We start from the raw sequence: 17525 nt of genomic DNA, 5'->3' as shown, positions 1-17525 counted from the left end.
ACACATACATACACACTCACACACATGGCCATGCACACACACACGCACACATACATACACACTCACACACATGGCCATGCACACACACACGCACACATACATACACACACTTGTTCATATGCACACTACACACATATGCATGGACACACATGCACAGGCACACCTACACGCACACAGTATCACCAAGGACTGACCTCAGTCTGTCCTCTTCACTCAGGGCGAAGACCATTAAGAACACGGCCTCTGTGAATCTGGAGCTGACTGCTGAGCAATGGAAGAAGAAGTATGAGAAGGAGAAGGAGAAGACTAAGACCCAGAAGGAGACAATTGCGAAGCTGGAGGCCGAGCTGAGCCGGTGGCGCAATGGTTAGAGGGGGTCCCGTGGGAGTGAGCCCTGTCCGGGAGTGCCTAAGGCCAGCACTGTCTAGGAAGCAAGGCTGTGAGGGAGCCCAAGGGCTGGGGGAGCCCGGCTCTGAGGAGTCGGGGTAGACGAGCTCGCGCATGCAGCTCTCCCTTCTCGTCTGTGGCCATGTGTCTTTGCTGTGGCACGACACCTAGCAGTAAGGCAGAAAGCGGCTGCTCTGGCTCACCGTCTGAGGGCGCAGGGAAGGCGGTGGCAGGACCCCGAGGCAGCTGCTCACACTGCACTCAGGAAGCTGAGAGCTGCTGCCCCACTGTGTGCTCCTTTTCATTCAGTCAGGGCACCAGCCCAGAGAATGGTGCTGCCCCCTTTAAGGGCGGTCTACCGGTGCTGCCCACGTTTAAGGTGGATCTGTCTAGTGCTGCTCACATTTAAGGTGGTCTGCTCACTTGAACTAACTCAGTCTGGAAACCCCTCGTAGTACACATCTAGAGGTTTGTCTCATAGGTGACGCGGATATTGTTGGGTTGATAATACTAATATATTGATATATTAGTTGATATACTGTCTCTTCTCTCCTTCTGTCCCACTCTCAGGGGAGAATGTGCCTGAGACTGAGCGCCTGGCAGGAGAAGACTCAGCTCTGGGAGCCGAGCTCCTTGAGGAGACCCCAGTGAATGACAACTCATCCATTGTGGTCCGCATCGCACCTGAAGAGAGGCAGAAGTATGAGGAAGAGATCCGCCGTCTCTACAAGCAGCTTGATGACAAGGTGAAGGCAACTGGGCAGGGTGCTGAAGGCAGAGGTTACAAAAGCTAGCTAGTGTCTGGTGACACTGCTTAGAACCAGCCACGACTGCTTCCCGCCAAGCCTGACCGTGTGCACCGCCCGTGGTGGAAGGAGAGGTGTGACTCCTGCACATTGTCTTCTGAGTCCTACAAGCACCATGGCATGCACATCCACACACCACACAGACACATGCACACTGTAATTCTTTATAAAGTTGCTCTGTGCAACCCTTGCGATGTGGAAAGTAGGTTTTAAAACTAGAAGAATCTGGACTGGAGGGATGGCTCAGTGGTTAAAGAGTACCGACTGCTCTTCCAGAGGTTCTGAGTTCAGTTCCAAACCACCACATGGTGGCTCACAGCCATGTATGGTGATATATGGTGCCCTCTTATGGCCTGCAAATAGAGTGTTCATATGCATAAATAAATAAATCTTTAAAAAAATAGAAGAACATGAGAGATGTAGGTCATCTCGTCTAGAGTCAACAGTGTTAATATTTCACTGTTCTTTGTGTATCATGCAACTGAGGCAGATGGTTGCAGTAATTTGCATCTGATATTTCTCTCTTGTAGATGAATTTATGTTTTAGGTGAGCCTCAAATTCTTGATGCTCCTGCCTTAGCCTCCTCGGTGTGGGGTTACCAGTGTGGCCACCCTGACTGACTCCAGATTTTTCAGTTACCATTATATTACAAGTAGATTTTCACTTCGTTAATAGTGCCTCATAGACATGTCTGTTTGGAGCCAAGGATGTAGCTCAGCTGTGAGAGCAACTGCCTGGCACGCAGAAAGCTTGTAGGGTCAGCCCCAGCATGACGAAGTACTGACACGTAACCCCACGTGGCACACGCCTGTAACCCCAGTCCTCACATGGAGACAGCACTGTCAGAAGTTCAGGATAGTCCTCGGCTCTGTGGGAAGTTTGAGGCCAGCCTGGACACCGTGTATGGGAAAAAACGAATCTTTTAAGCAGATGTCTGGGAGTCCATTTATCAAACGTATTTGGTTGCCATGAAAAGCATTTGCTTTTGAGGCTGGAGAGATGATTCAATGGTTCAGAGCACTGGCTGGGTTCAACCCCCAGCACCCACATGGCAGCTCCCAGCCATCTGTAACTCCAGTTTTAGGAGATCGGATGCCCTCTTCTGGCGCTGCAGGCAGCAGACACACACACATGGTACACAGACTTACAGCAGAATAAACATCCATACACATGAAATAACAAAACAAAATATTTAAAAAGTAAGATACATATGATATGTATGTGTATGTGTGTGCACGCACGCTTTTGAGGCAGGTGTGCTACTCCTGCCTATAATCCCAGCACCTAGAAGGCTGAGGCAGGAAGACTGGGAATCTGAGGCCAACCTGGGCTACATGATAAGACCCTGTCTCCGCACACACATACACAGAGATCCTGGTCAAGGTGGCACGTGCCTATAATCCTAACATTTACTAGGTTGAGCCTGGGGATCAAGAGTTCAAGGTCATTTGCAGCTGTATAGTGAGTTCAAGACCAACGAGCCTTAGCTACATTAGACTCTGTTTCAGATCACCCCCAGTTTTTAATTTGTTTTTTTTTTTTTTTGCTTTTAAATTATTTAGGCTAAACTGGGGTGCTAATGTAAAAGTTTTAGGCTAAAGGATATGGATGTGTAGACTTTTACTGTGTAGTGTCAAGACTGTCCTAAATTGAGAAAGTGTTGCAGCCTTGGCAGGAAGCCAGGGGAAGGGCTTCCTTTTGGTATTGTGTGCTTTTCAGCTTGAAGCAGCAGTCAGATTTTGGAGGGCTCTGGCTTCTCCCTAAATGGGACAAGTGGGCCCTCAGCATCCCCTCTTGCCTCCAACAGGACGATGAGATCAACCAGCAGAGCCAACTCATTGAGAAGCTGAAGCAGCAGATGTTGGACCAGGAAGAGGTAACCAGTGGGCAGAGCGAGGGACCAGAGGAAGGGCTTTGTCGCCATCACTGCAAATCCAAAATCGCTTCTTTAACCCAGAGTGGGAGCAGCTGAGGGTAGAGCTGTACCGGTAGAGTGTGAACCTGGCTGGCATGCCCTCTCCAGCAGAGCATAACCCAGTTGTACACACCTGTAGCCTGGTGCACAGCCACAGTCAGGATGGAAGGTCAAGGCCATTCTTGGCTACAATGCTTTGGATACATGAAACTTTATCTAAAAACAAACAGAAGTACATGAAGAATGGGCATCCTACTTAGTGGCTAGTGACTCATGAACATCATGCAATATGGAGACTTCACTTAGGTTGAGTCGAGAATATCAAGAGCTCAGGCTAAGCTGGGCATGGTGGTACATACCTTTGGTCCCGGCACTCAGGAGGGAGAGGCAGGGGATCTGTGAGTTCAAGGCCAGCCTGGTCTACAAAGCAAGTTTCAGGACAGTCAAGGCCACACAGAGAAAACCTGTCTCAGAAATAAACTAATGAACTCAGGCCTGTTTGCAACCACATAGTGACCAGCCAGGTTGTTCTGAAAGTCCAAATGATGGTGTCTGGTTTCCATCCTGGCTAATGAAGCCTGGTCCTCACTCCCCTTGACCTGTACTTGGAGTGTGTGCCACGGGTTTTGGAAACTTAGCTCACATAATGATCACCAAAGAGGCCATCACTGAGAGCATATGCCGTCTTGCATGCCCCGCCTCTTTCTTGAAGCTGCTAGTGTCCACTCGGGGAGACAATGAGAAGGTCCAGCGGGAGCTGAGCCACCTACAGTCAGAGAACGATGCTGCAAAGGATGAGGTGAAGGAAGTGCTGCAGGCCCTGGAGGAGCTGGCAGTGAACTACGACCAGAAGTCCCAGGAGGTGGAGGAGAAGAGCCAACAGAACCAGCTCCTGGTGGATGAGCTGTCCCAGAAAGTGGTAAGTGTCCTGAGGCTCCCGACACACCTCTGCTTCCCGCCACTGCTGTGCCCTCTGCACTGATAGTCAGTGTGTTGAGACACCCGCCCTCGCCTGCCTCTGCAATGTGCCCTTCTCTCTTCCAGAAGCTTCTGTGCGGTCTGTATTCTATCCGTAGCAGCCCTCAGGGTCTTGCATGGCATGAGAGACTCTGCTCAAGCTGGGAAGGGGAGCAGGAGGCTGGCAATGGTAATGACCTTAGGGGCTGTCCCTAGGCCACTATGCTGTCCTTGGAGTCTGAGCTACAGCGGCTCCAGGAGGTCAGTGGACACCAGCGGAAACGGATCGCTGAGGTACTGAATGGGCTGATGAAGGACCTGAGTGAATTCAGTGTCATCGTGGGCAACGGAGAGATTAAGCTGGTGAGTGGGAAGAGGCAGCCATGTTGTTCAGGTCATTCTTGCTCTGGGCACCAGGGAGAGGTGCATGATGGGACAGTCCATCCTTTTGGTGTACTGAGAACATCCCCTCCAAGAGCCAGATGTAGTGTCACTCATCTGTGATCCCTGCATTTGGGAGACCGAGACAGGAAAAACAAAAGTTCTAGGCCAGCCTGGGCTACATAGCAATATCTAGTTTTTTTGTTTTGTTTTTTTAGGGTAACAAAAAAAGGGACCATGCCTCAGATTAGACACATAAAAACAGTTAGAGTTTGTAGGTACAAGTGAGAAGACATATTCTAAAGGGTTCACATATGGCTACAGAGATTCGTGGCAGGGTCTAGACGTGACACAGGGTGGGAATGACATGCAAATCTGTGCATAAGAAGATGACCTATTAGAACTATCAAGCAGAACCAGTTTAGCTACAAAAGAAAGCCCAGCTGGGTCCAGAGGTATGCACAGTCTTTGCTGTTTTTGGGAGGTTGACAGGCAAAGCACTTAAGCCCGGGGTTTGAGACTAGCACGGAAGGGGAGGACTGTCAAAATCCGACATCTGAACGTAAACAGAGGCTTTGACGTGAAATGTTAGTTAAAAGGAGCTGTTTCTGAGTTAGGGTCACTATTGCTGTGAGGAAACACCAGGAACAAAAGCAACTTGGGGAGGAAAGGTCTGTTTAGCCACAGTTCACTGAGGGAAGCCAAGGCAGGGACTCAAACCTGGTGACATCCTGGAAGCAGGAGTTGGTATGGAGACTATGGAGGGGTGCTACTTCCTGGCTTGCTCAGCCTGCTTTCTTATAGCACCTAGGATCACCAGCCCAGAGCTGGCACCTCCTACCGTGGGCTGGGCCCTCCTGCACTGATCACTACTTGAGAAAATGTCCTACAGCCCTACCCTATGGAGACATTTTTCAATTGAGGTTCCCTCCTCTCAGATGACTCTAGCTTGTGACAATGAGGCCATTAGCCCAAGCTGCTAAAAGGCGCTGAGGAGTTCCCAACTTCCTTGGGTACCTGTGGAGGGGAGAGTCTGTTGGGTGGAGGGTGACGGATGTAGGTGCTGGCTTTCTGCCTCAGAGAAGCAGCTGTTCCTCCTCCACCCACACTCAGCCAGTGGAGATCAGCGGGGCCATCGAAGAGGAGTTCACTGTGGCCCGGCTCTACATCAGCAAGATCAAGTCAGAGGTTAAGTCTGTGGTGAAGCGGTGTCGACAGCTGGAGGGCCTCCAGGTGGAGTGTCACAGAAAGATGGAGGTGACTGGGAGGGAGCTGTCATCTTGCCAGCTGCTCATCTCTCAGGTGAGCATTTGAGGGTGTAGACAGGCTACTCTGTGGCTACAGATAAGCTCTCAACACCCACCTCTGGGTCAGTGGCTTGGGTCAATAGAGATCAAGGCCTAAAGAGCCAAGTGATAGTTGGGAGAACCCAGGCCAAAGACATGTAGAGGAAGAGTCTCCATAAGAACAGCCCCTGGCCTATGAAAGTGCAGCAGGAGGAGGGGAAGGTACGGGAGGATAGCTGCAGTTAACAGTGCTAGATCCTTTGTACTCTTTACTTCTTTATGCCTCTCTTTACCAGCACGAGGCCAAGATCCGCTCGCTTACAGAGTACATGCAGAGTGTGGAGCTGAAGAAACGGCACCTGGAAGAGTCCTATGACTCCCTGAGTGATGAACTAGCCAAGCTTCAGGCACAGGGTGAGGCCTGCTTAGACCTGGCCTAGTCATTCTTGGGTCGAGGTCCCAGAGAGATGGGGAAGGAAAGTCATACACATTGGAAAAAAATGACCTGATGCTTCACTTGGCATCACTTGGCATCAGCTTGAGTCCTGTGTCAGGTCGTGGGCAACTCGACATCTAGCCTGGGTTTCACCCAGGTCATAGTCCTCTGTTGTCCTCCATCCCTGATGTGTCAAACTGGACTGTCCCAACCCAGAACGTCCCTATGCACCCTTCCCCTGTGACCTGGAGCTCACTGGTGTCATGGAAGCTGTCTTTCTCTCTTTCCCTTAGAAACTGTGCACGAAGTGGCTCTGAAGGACAAGGAGCCAGATGCACAGGATGCAGAGGAGGTGAAGGTATGTGGGGAAGGTGTGAGGTGGGTGCTGGGCAGGGCGGGGGCTGTGCCCACTGTGCCTGGAAGTCTGGCTCTGAGCACAGGGTCGGGCTGTTTGCAGAAGGCCCTGGAAGTACAGATGGAGAATCACCGTGAGGCCCATCACCGGCAGCTGGCCCGCCTCCGAGATGAGATCAATGAGAAACAGAAGACCATTGATGAGCTGAAAGAGTAAGGGACTAGAGGGCTCCAGGGTCTGTCCAGTCCTCTCGTTTTGCTGTGGCCACTTTAGTGACCCTTCTGGATCTTTAATGTCCAAGGTCATTTCCTCAACAATGACACACTTTGAGGCCCAATTTTAGGAGACACAGAAAGGGCTGGAGAGATGCCTCAGTGGTTGGGAGCACTGGCTGCTCTTCCAGAGGACCTGGGTTTGATCCCCAGCACCCACAGAGTGGTTCACAACCGTCTGTAACTCTAGTCCCAGGGGATCTAAGACCCTTTTCTGGCCCCATCAGGTACCAGGAACACAGGGAGCGCAGACATACATGCAGACAAAACATCCATACACATTAAAAAAAAAAAAATGGGCACAAGAAGTCAGAATTAATATGCTCCTTGAGACTTAAAATTGGAGTCCTCAGGGTCCCATGCTGCCATGAAAATGGCAGTCGGTGTTTATCCCTGATAATCTGAAAGCAGGTGTATCGGGTCTCACTGTGTAAGGGAAGGGCAGGGCTTCCTTTTCTCCCTTTAGCATCTGTTTATCTGTCCAATGTCCCAACCCTCCCTAGCCTGAACCAGAAACTTCAGTTAGAGCTGGAGAAGCTTCAAGCTGATTACGAGAGGTTGAAGAATGAAGAGCATGAGAAAAGCGCCAAACTCCAGGAGCTGACGTGAGTGATGCATTCACCCACAGGCTCAGAGCTGTGATGCATAGCACAGCCCCTTGAGGATATTTGCAGGAAGCAGGCATGAAGAGGTGGGAAGTAATTAGCAGCAGAAATGACAGCCAGGCTAGGCATGGTGGTGCACGCCTTAAATCCCAGCACTCCTGAGCCAGAGGCAGGTGGATCTCTGTGGGTGAGGCCAGCCTTGTCCACAGAGTAAGTTCCAGGACATCCAGGGCTATTAAGTATGAAAATAAGGTTTTGGAGTGGTATAATTGGTTTGATCCCAAGAGACTTTGTATAGACATAGAAAAAAAGAGTTGGCAAGGATAGACACCTACTAGTTCTAACTGTAAATAACAGAACTTCATAAAACTTCCTCTGAACTCTTTTAAGGGTTCCTTTTCGGTTGTTGCATTGCAAACACGAGTAATTTGTATAATAAATGATGGTAAAGTAAAGATGGTGGGAGAAGGGCATCCTGAGGGGTCTTTCGTATCCCACTCTCTCCTTATTTTTCTTGCTACAGATTTCTGTATGAGCGACATGAGCAGTCCAAGCAGGACCTCAAGGGGCTGGAGGAGACAGTTGTGAGTGGTTCCTGTGCCAAGTTAACAGAGTGGGAGAAGGCTCCCGCCCTCCTTACCTTTCTACTCTATCCTCCTGTCCTTTCACTGTGAGAGACCCATGGACTATTTGTTGTCCAGTGACTGCAGGTTTCGGTGATTCTGGAGGGAAGGTAGTCCTGGTGTCCGCATGCCCCAGTTTTGCATTATTCTTTGCAGGCCCGGGAACTCCAGACCCTCCACAACCTTCGCAAGCTGTTCGTTCAAGACGTCACGACTCGAGTCAAGAAAGTAAGTGCCATCCTCAAGTCCAACCAAGCCGTCCCGTCCTCCCTTCTCAGGGTTCTCCGGCCTGTTGTCCCCTGTGGGGTCAGTCTGGCTGTGGGACAGCCGCACCTTTTCTCCCTTGCATGTAACCAGAGTGCAGAAATGGAGCCCGAGGACAGTGGGGGGATTCATTCCCAAAAGCAGAAGATCTCCTTTCTTGAGAACAACCTGGAACAGCTTACAAAGGTTCACAAACAGGTGAGCATTCAGAGGACGGGGGCACTGCAGGCCAGGCGCTCGTGACAGCCAGGTCCTCAAAGACCCCTTGGATTTGGGAAGAGTGAGTTGCATGCTGTCCATAGCCTTCTCTTTTTACTTCACTAGTGCCTTCTTGGTATCTTATCTGGCCCCATGTGTGCACTGATCTTTGCTGTGAACCTGTTTTCCCTTCTCAAAAGTTTTCTCAGCCTATCTTTGCTTAAAGTGGAAGTCCCCAGCCCTGCCTTGGAGGAAGAGGTTGAAATGTATGGAGGATGTAGAGGCATAGGATAGAGCAACGGAAGAAGACTAGGAGGTGGCTCTGCAGCAGGCTTCCATAGCCTGCATCAGGCCTGGGTGTATCGCTCTCAAGCCCTATATGGGGGTCAGGGTCAGGGTATAATAGTTCCAGACTTCAAATAGGGATATAAGAAAAGCAAGGGAATCAGGCTTCTTAGCAAAAAAACCTTCATGTGTCTATCTGGGGCAGATATGCAGGCAATTAAATGATGTCTCTCACGTGACCCACCCCGCCCCTAGTGGGGTCATTCAGAACTCCTAAACTGAGTTGCTGCCTCTCTGTCCCCTCTTGCTGCTGCTCTGTGGGTGGAAGCCTGGATCTCAGAGGTGTGGGCTGGTTGGGCGAAAGGGCAGTCTAGAGAAATAAGGACAGGAAATGCTTGGTGTGTCCACGGCAGCAGTGTCCTCGTCCCCACCAAGGGGCCAGTGCACTCAGTAGTCTGGCAGCAGTCTCTCTGATTCACAAAATAAGCCCCAATCAAAATTCCATCCCCTGCCTCTCAAGTCTACCCTTAGATTCCATCTGGACTCCTCCCTCTCACTAGCCAGGCTCACCTTCTCCTCCCAGCCCGATGTCCTCTCTATAGTGAAGACTCAGTGTGTCCTCTTGGAAATTTCCCAAGTTCGAGACTCACCATAACCTGCCAGTGTTGTGTCCTTTGGACCTGCTGAGGGCTTAACTCTTATCTTTCCTTCCTTGTCTTATTATGAAAAGGTGTAACACCTTAACAGAAAAGTTGGGTGACAAGAAATCTTAAAGAAGGCGGCAGTGGTGGTGACTAGCAATGTTCCTGGTTGAAAAAATACCATCGAGGTTGAGCAGAGCCCTAGGTTCAACCCCAGTCCATATCAAACTGGGGCCAGGCATGGTGGCAACAGGCCTCTGATCCCAGCACCTGAGAAACTAGAGTTTGAGGGCAGCTAAGGCTAAATTGTGAATTCTAGGCCAGCCTGGGCCACTTAGCAAGACCCTGTCTTCCTTTCTTTGTTTGTTTCTTCTTTCTTGTTTGTTTTTTTTTTTAAGCGTCTCCTTTCCCCCCCTTCCTCAAAGCCTATACTTCTGCTCTAAGTCCCAAACTCCAAAACCTGCTCCCCTAAAGACAGACAGGATAAATAAGACACCCTCTCCAGCAGACACAACTCTGTGAAGGAAACAGGGTTATAAAACCTCAGCATGGCCACCAGTTAAGCTAAAGTGCAGTGCAGCAACATTTGATGACCCTAAATCCACTGAGGCTGCGCAGCAGGCTCTAGCTCAGGCCCTTTCCCCACCGTGTCCTCTGCTGTGCTGACCTGCTTGACTTCCCCAGCCTCCCTCCCTTCCGGCCCCAAAGCACTTGTAGTTTCAAGCGCCCCATCATTGTGGCCCCTACAAAATGACCCCTCGGCCTTTTCTGGCTGCAGAGTGGTTGCTGTTACACTCTAGCTTGGTTTAATGGGGTTGGGGAAGATAGTCCAGGAGGTCCTTGGTGAAGGTAATGAGCACAAATGTTTGTGCTATCGCAAATATTTTCTTTCCTTCCTGTGAGGCTTGGTGTGTGTGTGTGGCCGTGTGGTGGGGAGCTCCCTATTCCAGCGTCTACTCTTGCTCTGCATTGCACTCACCCGCAATCCTGTCAGCCCATGTCTGCCCTGACTGTCATGTGCTCCTAGTGTCCTGATCACTGCATGCCCACGTGCTCACATAAGCCATCTCCTCCCCACTGGGCACCTGGAGCTGCTAGTTTGACATACATTGGAAGGGTATGCCCAGGTAGATGGAACCTGAGCTGGGCCCTATCAAGAACTCTGGGCCATAGTGGGATTGGCAGGTTTCACTGCTTAGAAAATGATGTAGGGAGACAGAGAGAGGGAGGGACAAGGCCTCTCAAGGAAATGATTTTCCTCTATTCTCTCTCTTTATTCCCCCCCCCCCCCATTGTCCACTGGTCACCCTGTCTTGGGTCACTGGCTTTTCTGTCTTCTTCTGTTTGGCCCACTCCACAGCTGGTACGTGACAATGCAGATCTGCGTTGTGAGCTTCCTAAGTTGGAAAAACGACTTAGGGCTACGGCTGAGAGAGTTAAGGCCCTGGAGGGCGCACTGAAGGAGGCCAAGGAGGGCGCCATGAAGGACAAGCGTCGGTACCAGCAGGAGGTGGACCGTATCAAGGAAGCCGTGCGGTACAAGAGCTCCGGCAGGCGGGGCCATTCTGCCCAGATTGGTGAGTGGATGTTGGTAGGCGAGACCATACCAGCACCTCGAGCAAATTTAGCCAGTCCCTAAAAGCCAAGCAACTCAATGCTTGCTGTTAGGTCCTGCCTTTCCACCAAAGGATGTGGAGGTCATTTGCTGGGATCGATCTTGGGGGCCAGGGAAACTCGGGGTAACCAGTGGCTTTCTCACAGTTGTTTCTTCTCTTTCATAGCTAAACCTGTGAGGCCTGGCCACTACCCAGCCTCCTCACCCACGAACCCCTATGGCACCCGGAGCCCCGAGTGTATCAGTTACACTAACAACCTCTTCCAGAACTACCAGAGCCTGCACTTACAGGCTGCACCAAGCTCCACCTCAGATATGTAGTGAGTGACCATGGGTGTGGCTGGAGGTCCAGCTGGAGGCCATCTGGGCCCCTAGGAGGAATAGGGTGGTGTCAGCTCTTGTTTATGCAAATTTAATTCTCTTCGTAAGTCACATGGTTTCTAACCCTCTCTCACCCTTCTGCGCTGTGGTTAGATGGGCTTTCTCTCTGGGCTCCTCTTCCAGGGATGGGAAGATGAATGGCTGGGGGACGATGGGTTCTCAGAATAGTAGATGGTGGGTTCCAGAGGCTGTCTCTGTTCTGTTCCTTCCAGCTTTGCTAACTCCTGTGCCAGCAATGGGGCCACATCTGGTGGCTCCTTGGCTTCCTACCAGAAGGCCAACATGGACAATGGTGAGTGACAAAGATTCTGCCAACAGGATTCCCAGGGAAGATGGGGGCTGTTTACGCAAGCACTAGCAACCTCTTTCCTGTGCCAGGGTATCAAATACAAAGATAATGTCATGGTCGAGTTCACTGGCAGAGCACTGGCCTAGTGTGCTCGCTGCCCTGCCTTCCGGCCCTGGTACGGGGAAGTTGGGGGGGTCCACATAGCCCACTGTCTGAGCCTCAGGCTTGATCTCTGCCAAAAGCCACTTCAGTAGTTGGCTGCTCCTACCCCTTCCCTTCTCAGTGAGCGCTTGGAGACTTACTACAAAATAAAGGTGTACCTTTGGGTAGGTGAGGATACAGTGCCTTGGTTTACCAATTCCTTAGAGGTGTTAGAGTGGGAAGGGTTTGTGAAGACTGTTCTCACATCAGCCTCATTCTAACCCTGTGTTCTCAATGGCCATCCCTTCAGGAAATGCGACAGACATCAACGATAACAGGTACTCAGATGCTACTCACCCTGGGTTCTCAAACTCTTCTCTCCCTGGAGCTCTGGAAGGGGGAGGAGGAGGAGATGAGGGCCACTGTGGTCACTTCATGTAGTCAGTTAGATCCAGGCACTCCCGGTTCAGCCCCTCCCTGCCCCAGTTATGTCACCTGGGGAGAATGCCGTGGATGCCTGATTCTTTCTCTCCTCCTTTGGGGACTTTCTGACCCCGCAAGGCTTTGAGTTTTCCTTTGAAGCATGTGTCTTCCTTGCCCCTCGATGCACTCTCAGAGCACTGACCATGGCAGGAATGGAGCTGACCACAGTGTGTCTCTTCCTCCAGGAGTGATCTGCCGTGCGGCTATGAAGCTGAGGACCAGGCCAAGCTTTTCCCCCTCCACCAAGAGACAGCAGCCAGCTAACTCTCATTCCTGGCTATGTTCTGCACTTTCAGGTAGCTGCGGGCAACTTTCCTGCCTGGCCCCAGTCTCCTCCTATCTGGCCATGGCCTCTTCTCCTGTTTGTGTGCATTTGTGCATGCGTACATGCATGGGTGTGTGTGTATTCCTGTATGGGTGCGTGTGTGTGTGTGTGTGTGTGTGTGTGTGTGTGTGTGTGTGTGTGAGTGATGTGAGCTCACATTCAGAGGCAAAGGTTGGGTGTCTCTTCCTTTATTGCTCCTTACCTTATTTTTTGATATAAGATGCCTCACTGGACCTGGAGCTTGCTGTTCTGGGTAGACTGGCTGGCCAGTCCACCCCACCCCCAGCCGGAGTTTCTGATCCCCAGTTCTGGGGTAACAGACTGGCTTTTGTGTAGGTGCTTGGGATCTGAACATAGTCCTCACCTCTGCAGTAAACACTTTATGACTGAGCCCTCTCCCCACCTCACCCCTTTTCTTCTTAAACCACTTGAAATCTTTCAACTCCTGCTCAGCTGGGTGTGGTGATCCCAGCACCCACATGGAGGCTGGGGGATCATGAGTTCAAGAGTCCTGGGTTAGTGAGACCCTGTATCAGAAACAAACAAAATCACTGGGTAAAAACCCAAATCATGCTATATATTCAACCCTCACCTCCCACGGCCCCAAGCTTTCCCTTAGGTACTGGCGGTAACTACAGTACTGACTTCTACCACTAGGGGTCAGTGTATTACATTTAAAAAAAATGGCAAGGTCTGTATGTATCTCCAGCGACACAGGTCACAGACCTTAGTTACAGGGAGCTTGGGAGAGCATCCCATCTTGCCTCTGCGTTTACCCTAAAATCATCTTAGCTACTTGGAGATGTTTACGCTGCCTCACTTAAAGTGATGTCTGCTTTATTCTTGTATACAATTCCTGTCTGTGCATATGCTATGCTCTATGACTCTTGGTGCCTCCAGCTAGTGACTACGATCTTCACCGTTCATTGAAGACGGAAACCAGCTGCCTTTCCCATTCCCAACCCCTCCAGCTTCAACCCCTCCCTCTTGCCAAATCCCCTGAAGCATCAGGGGCCCCTTCCTTGTCCCTGGTGTCACCAGGCTTCTTGTCGTGGTTGCTTTAGACCCCAGATAAACAATGGACATATTTTGTTGTCTGCGTTAGCTCCCTCACTGACCAGAGTCAAGAGAAAAAGGCCCAGGCTCTTGCTGGGCTGCACTAGGCCATATCCCTCTCAGGCCTTCCTGGGGGAGTGGTCCAGGCAGAAAAGCATGAGAAGGAGAAGCTGGGAAGGGGAAGAGGATTGCCGGGAGGACTTGGGGTGGGCCGGGCCTGTCTTGTTGGTATTAAAGGAGCAGAACTGTGAAGCAGAGTGTGCTCATGCCTTCTGTTCCTGCAGAGATGGGCTGCAGGCTGCCTCCTCACACCTTCTTTCTCTTTCTTCCCCAGTTTCTGAGAGGGCCTGAGGCGTCTTCTCTCAGCATGCTGCAAAGCCTGTGGTCTCTCACTAACTCCCTCCCCGCCCGTGCTGTTGGACTCTTTGATGTCTCCTCTTACTGCGTATCTCTTTGTACTCTGTATCTATATATCTGAAGTCGCTGCTACATCTCCCCTCTCTCCGTCCTACTCTATATCTGATGATGTATTTTAGCAGTTTTTAAGCCTAGTCTCCCCTCCTCGTTCGGCATTAGGGAGGTGGGAAATGTCTCTTCTTTCTTCCATACACTCGTTTCTTACTCTGAGTGATGTTAGTCACTGCGTGGAGGTCACAAGATGATATAGGAAAGATGGGAGCTAGGAGCTGCAATCCTTCTCTCTCAACAAACACATGTGCATGCGTGCACACACACAAACAGTGTATATACAAAGCCTTAAGCAGAAGAATGTTTTAGCATCTACGAAAAGAGAGAAACAGAACCCCTCTTTACAGAGTACAGAGGAGGACCCAGTGGCAGGGCTGCTAACTTACCTGCTCCTGTAGCCCCTCACCTGTGTCACGACACTGCAGGGGTTTACTTTTGTCCTGTGGAGTCTCTGCCTTTTGCTCCGTTCTTCCTCAGTCTGAGAGCAGGGACTGCTAAGGGGCTGTTTCCCTTTCTGGCCCAGGTCTCTTTTGATACTTTGTACTCCAGACATCACAACCAGAACTTAGAGTTAGTTTTAGAAATATTCTAAGAAGTTGAGAAGGCAGACCTCTGAGGAATGGCTGTCCATCTGTCTGTGCCGATAGCTGCGGAGTCAGAGTGGCTGCTTCCCTGGGTGTGGGGAGGGAACAGGCTGGGCAACCTTATGCTTTCCTACCACAGTGCCCTTTGAAGCCTCAGACTTGCTCCTCCTCCCACATTGGGCTGCATGTGCTTCCCACCTCTGGCTCTGGTTTGGGGCTTCCAGTTCATTGGCATAATAGCTGTGTCTAAATGCTGGAGTCTGGCCTTTCCCAGTCTACCTTCTTCCCAGATTGAGTTCCTTATGCAATCTCCATCTGGTTCCAAGTGCATTTTAAAGGCAGGGGTGGAGGAGCAGGCAGCCTCCTTAGCGCAGGAAAAGGCTTTGGTTTTGATCCCCAGCACTGCAAAAGCCAAAGCTGGGTGTGGAGGCTCACACTTTCGGATGTTGCTCCCAGAAAGCTGATGTAGGAAAATTGCTAGATTTGAGGTTAGCCTACGCAGTTCAGGACACCTTGAGCTATAGCGAGAAGAAACTCTGTCTCAAAACAAAACAAAGTAACAAAGGGATAGGCCAAGTCTTCTGAGAAGTTAGAGGCAAAGTGCTTGCTTGAGCCTAATGCTCTTCCCACAGCCGTCCTCAGCCCAGGTCCTCTCCTCTCCTGCAATCAAGAGGATATTGCTTTAGTTGACATGGGCCTTTCCACGCATCTGCTGAGGTGATTTTCCAGGTAACTACAGGGGTGAAGGCTAACTCAACACAAGCCAAGAAATACAGAATCTAGATATACCTGGTCTTACCTAGATGGGAGACCAGCACCGTCCAATAGCAGGGCAGCCAGCCGCCCAGATCCTTATAGGTCTAGGAACACTGGATGACAGCTGGTGAACATGGGCTGGAGTGACTGTGACCCCTTCAAGGGAAAGCCTCAGCTCTTTTTACCTGTTAAGGAATGATGGAGATGCAGACAGTAGGAGAGTGGTGTGGGAGAAATCCAAAGTGGCAATTTCCCAAACACTTTTTAAAATAAATCTTGTGTAGGATGACATAGGGCTTTGATTGTGGCTCAGTGGTACCATGCTTGTCTTGGACACTTTAATGTGACAAGTCTGAGGGTCCGGTCTATCACTGGAACTGCAAAAACCAAGAAACAACTGAAATGATAAAGCAGTTCAGAGCTGGGAAGTTTATAATTTCTTTCTTCTTATACCTTTTCCCCCAAGTGGAAAATGCTTAATTAGTTGAAGGGCCCCGGAACAGTCCTAAGAGCCTGGGAAACACTTATTTGCAAGATGGGTGCATTCTGGTTTCCCTAAAACCACAACTCAAAAGGAAGGTTGTGGGGACAGATGAGTCATGCTGCCTCAGACTAGTGGGTGAAAGAGGAAGACAGTGTCCTGCCTGTGGCCTCATGCCAGCAGAACACCTGAGAGTCTGAGGGAGGTTGTGTGACCTTGCCACCAAATGGTATACAGCCGAGCAGGCGAAGAGAGGGTGACAGAGTGGGCAGCCTTCTCTTCAGCAAGATGTAAGGAACAATGCCAGTTGCTCATACTAACGAGAAGCAGCCCCTTTGCCAGAAGGTTCTCAGTACGCCCTCCCTCCTTACATTCACTTTGTCCCTTTCAGAGAGCCAGGTCACCACAAAGGCCACCTGGCCTGCCCACTCACTTCTGCCAAAATGTTGCATGCCAGCGTGGAAGACACTGCACAAATCCCAGTGTGTATTTACTTAGTGGACACAGATACCTTTAAAATAAAATAAATTCATTAATGACTGTTGTTGCTTTTTATTTTTTAAAGTTTTTGTTGTTGTTTTTATGTTTATAAGTGTTTTGCCTGCACATATATGTGCACCATGCATGTGCCTGGTGCCTTCAGGAGGCTGGAATAGGGCTGCAGATCCTCAGGAACTGGAGTTACAGATGGCTGGAAGCCATGATGTGGGTGCTGAGAACTGGTCCCAGTCCTCTACCAGAGCAGCAAATGCTGACCCATCACACTGACCACGGTCTGGTTTGAATGAGAATGGATGGGCCTGATGGGCGTATTTGTCTGAATAGTTGTTTGGGAAGGATTAGGAAGTATGGGAGGAGGTGTGATTTTGGGGTCAGCTTTAGGTTCAAAACCACAGCATTCCCTTAGCTCTCTCTGCCTCATGCCTGTGGATCTGATGTGAACGCTCAGCTACTGCTCAAGCACCATGGCTCCCTGCAGGCTGCCACACTCCCCACCACGATGGTCATGGACTCCAACCCTCTGCAACATAAGCCCCAAATTAAATGGGTTTTGTTTGTTTGTTTGTTTGTTTTTTTACAAGTTGCCTTGGTCATGTGTTTTGTTAGAGCAATAAAAAAGTAACTCAGACACTTTATTTATTGAGACAAGGTCTCATATAGCCTACTGGCCTCAAATTCACTATCAGAATCTGTCCTTGAACTAACTCCCCACCCTCCTGCCAAGGGTTGAGATGCCACCATGTCCAGTTGAAAATCTTTCCTCTCCAACCTCCCTTATCTCAAATTTAGGAGTTAATATAGACATATTACACATATATGTACATAAATACACACACACACACACACATATATCCTTGCAGGTATTTATGTAAGTATGTATCTGAATATATATTATATATGTTTATATCCTTGATGTTTTTTTCTACATATTTCTAGAATATGTGGACATTTTCCCCCTTGACAATATATTCTGGAGATCTTTTTATATCAACATATATCTATCTAAGTTGCTAAAATGGATAGAAATATATGT

The 17525-nt window shown here is 50.0% G+C and overlaps 1 protein-coding gene across 1 annotated transcript in view; it reads left to right on the top strand.

Moving 5' to 3' along the window:
- Positions 1 to 16531, top strand: part of Kif5a (kinesin family member 5A) — a 36913-nt gene extending 20382 nt beyond the window's left edge. Inside the window, exons 11-29 of the mRNA XM_055612040.1 lie at positions 218 to 366; positions 958 to 1133; positions 3002 to 3070; positions 3822 to 4028; positions 4283 to 4429; positions 5561 to 5749; positions 6030 to 6147; positions 6463 to 6527; positions 6627 to 6736; positions 7300 to 7401; positions 7925 to 7985; positions 8181 to 8252; positions 8382 to 8486; positions 10773 to 10989; positions 11194 to 11347; positions 11621 to 11700; positions 12149 to 12176; positions 12507 to 12617; positions 14037 to 16531. Coding sequence (XP_055468015.1) covers positions 218 to 366; positions 958 to 1133; positions 3002 to 3070; positions 3822 to 4028; positions 4283 to 4429; positions 5561 to 5749; positions 6030 to 6147; positions 6463 to 6527; positions 6627 to 6736; positions 7300 to 7401; positions 7925 to 7985; positions 8181 to 8252; positions 8382 to 8486; positions 10773 to 10989; positions 11194 to 11347; positions 11621 to 11700; positions 12149 to 12176; positions 12507 to 12585 — 2128 coding nt within the window. The 3' untranslated portion in view covers positions 12586 to 12617; positions 14037 to 16531. The remainder of the gene's footprint in view (positions 1 to 217; positions 367 to 957; positions 1134 to 3001; positions 3071 to 3821; positions 4029 to 4282; positions 4430 to 5560; positions 5750 to 6029; positions 6148 to 6462; positions 6528 to 6626; positions 6737 to 7299; positions 7402 to 7924; positions 7986 to 8180; positions 8253 to 8381; positions 8487 to 10772; positions 10990 to 11193; positions 11348 to 11620; positions 11701 to 12148; positions 12177 to 12506; positions 12618 to 14036) is intronic.
- Positions 16532 to 17525: the final 994 nt, after the last annotated feature.

Source organism: Psammomys obesus, unplaced genomic scaffold (genome assembly GCF_907164565.1).
Source record: "Psammomys obesus unplaced genomic scaffold, mPsaObe1.curated_primary_1811, whole genome shotgun sequence".
In the NCBI taxonomy this organism is placed as follows: Eukaryota; Metazoa; Chordata; class Mammalia; order Rodentia; family Muridae; genus Psammomys; species Psammomys obesus.
This window is presented reverse-complemented; position numbering and strand designations above follow the sequence as displayed.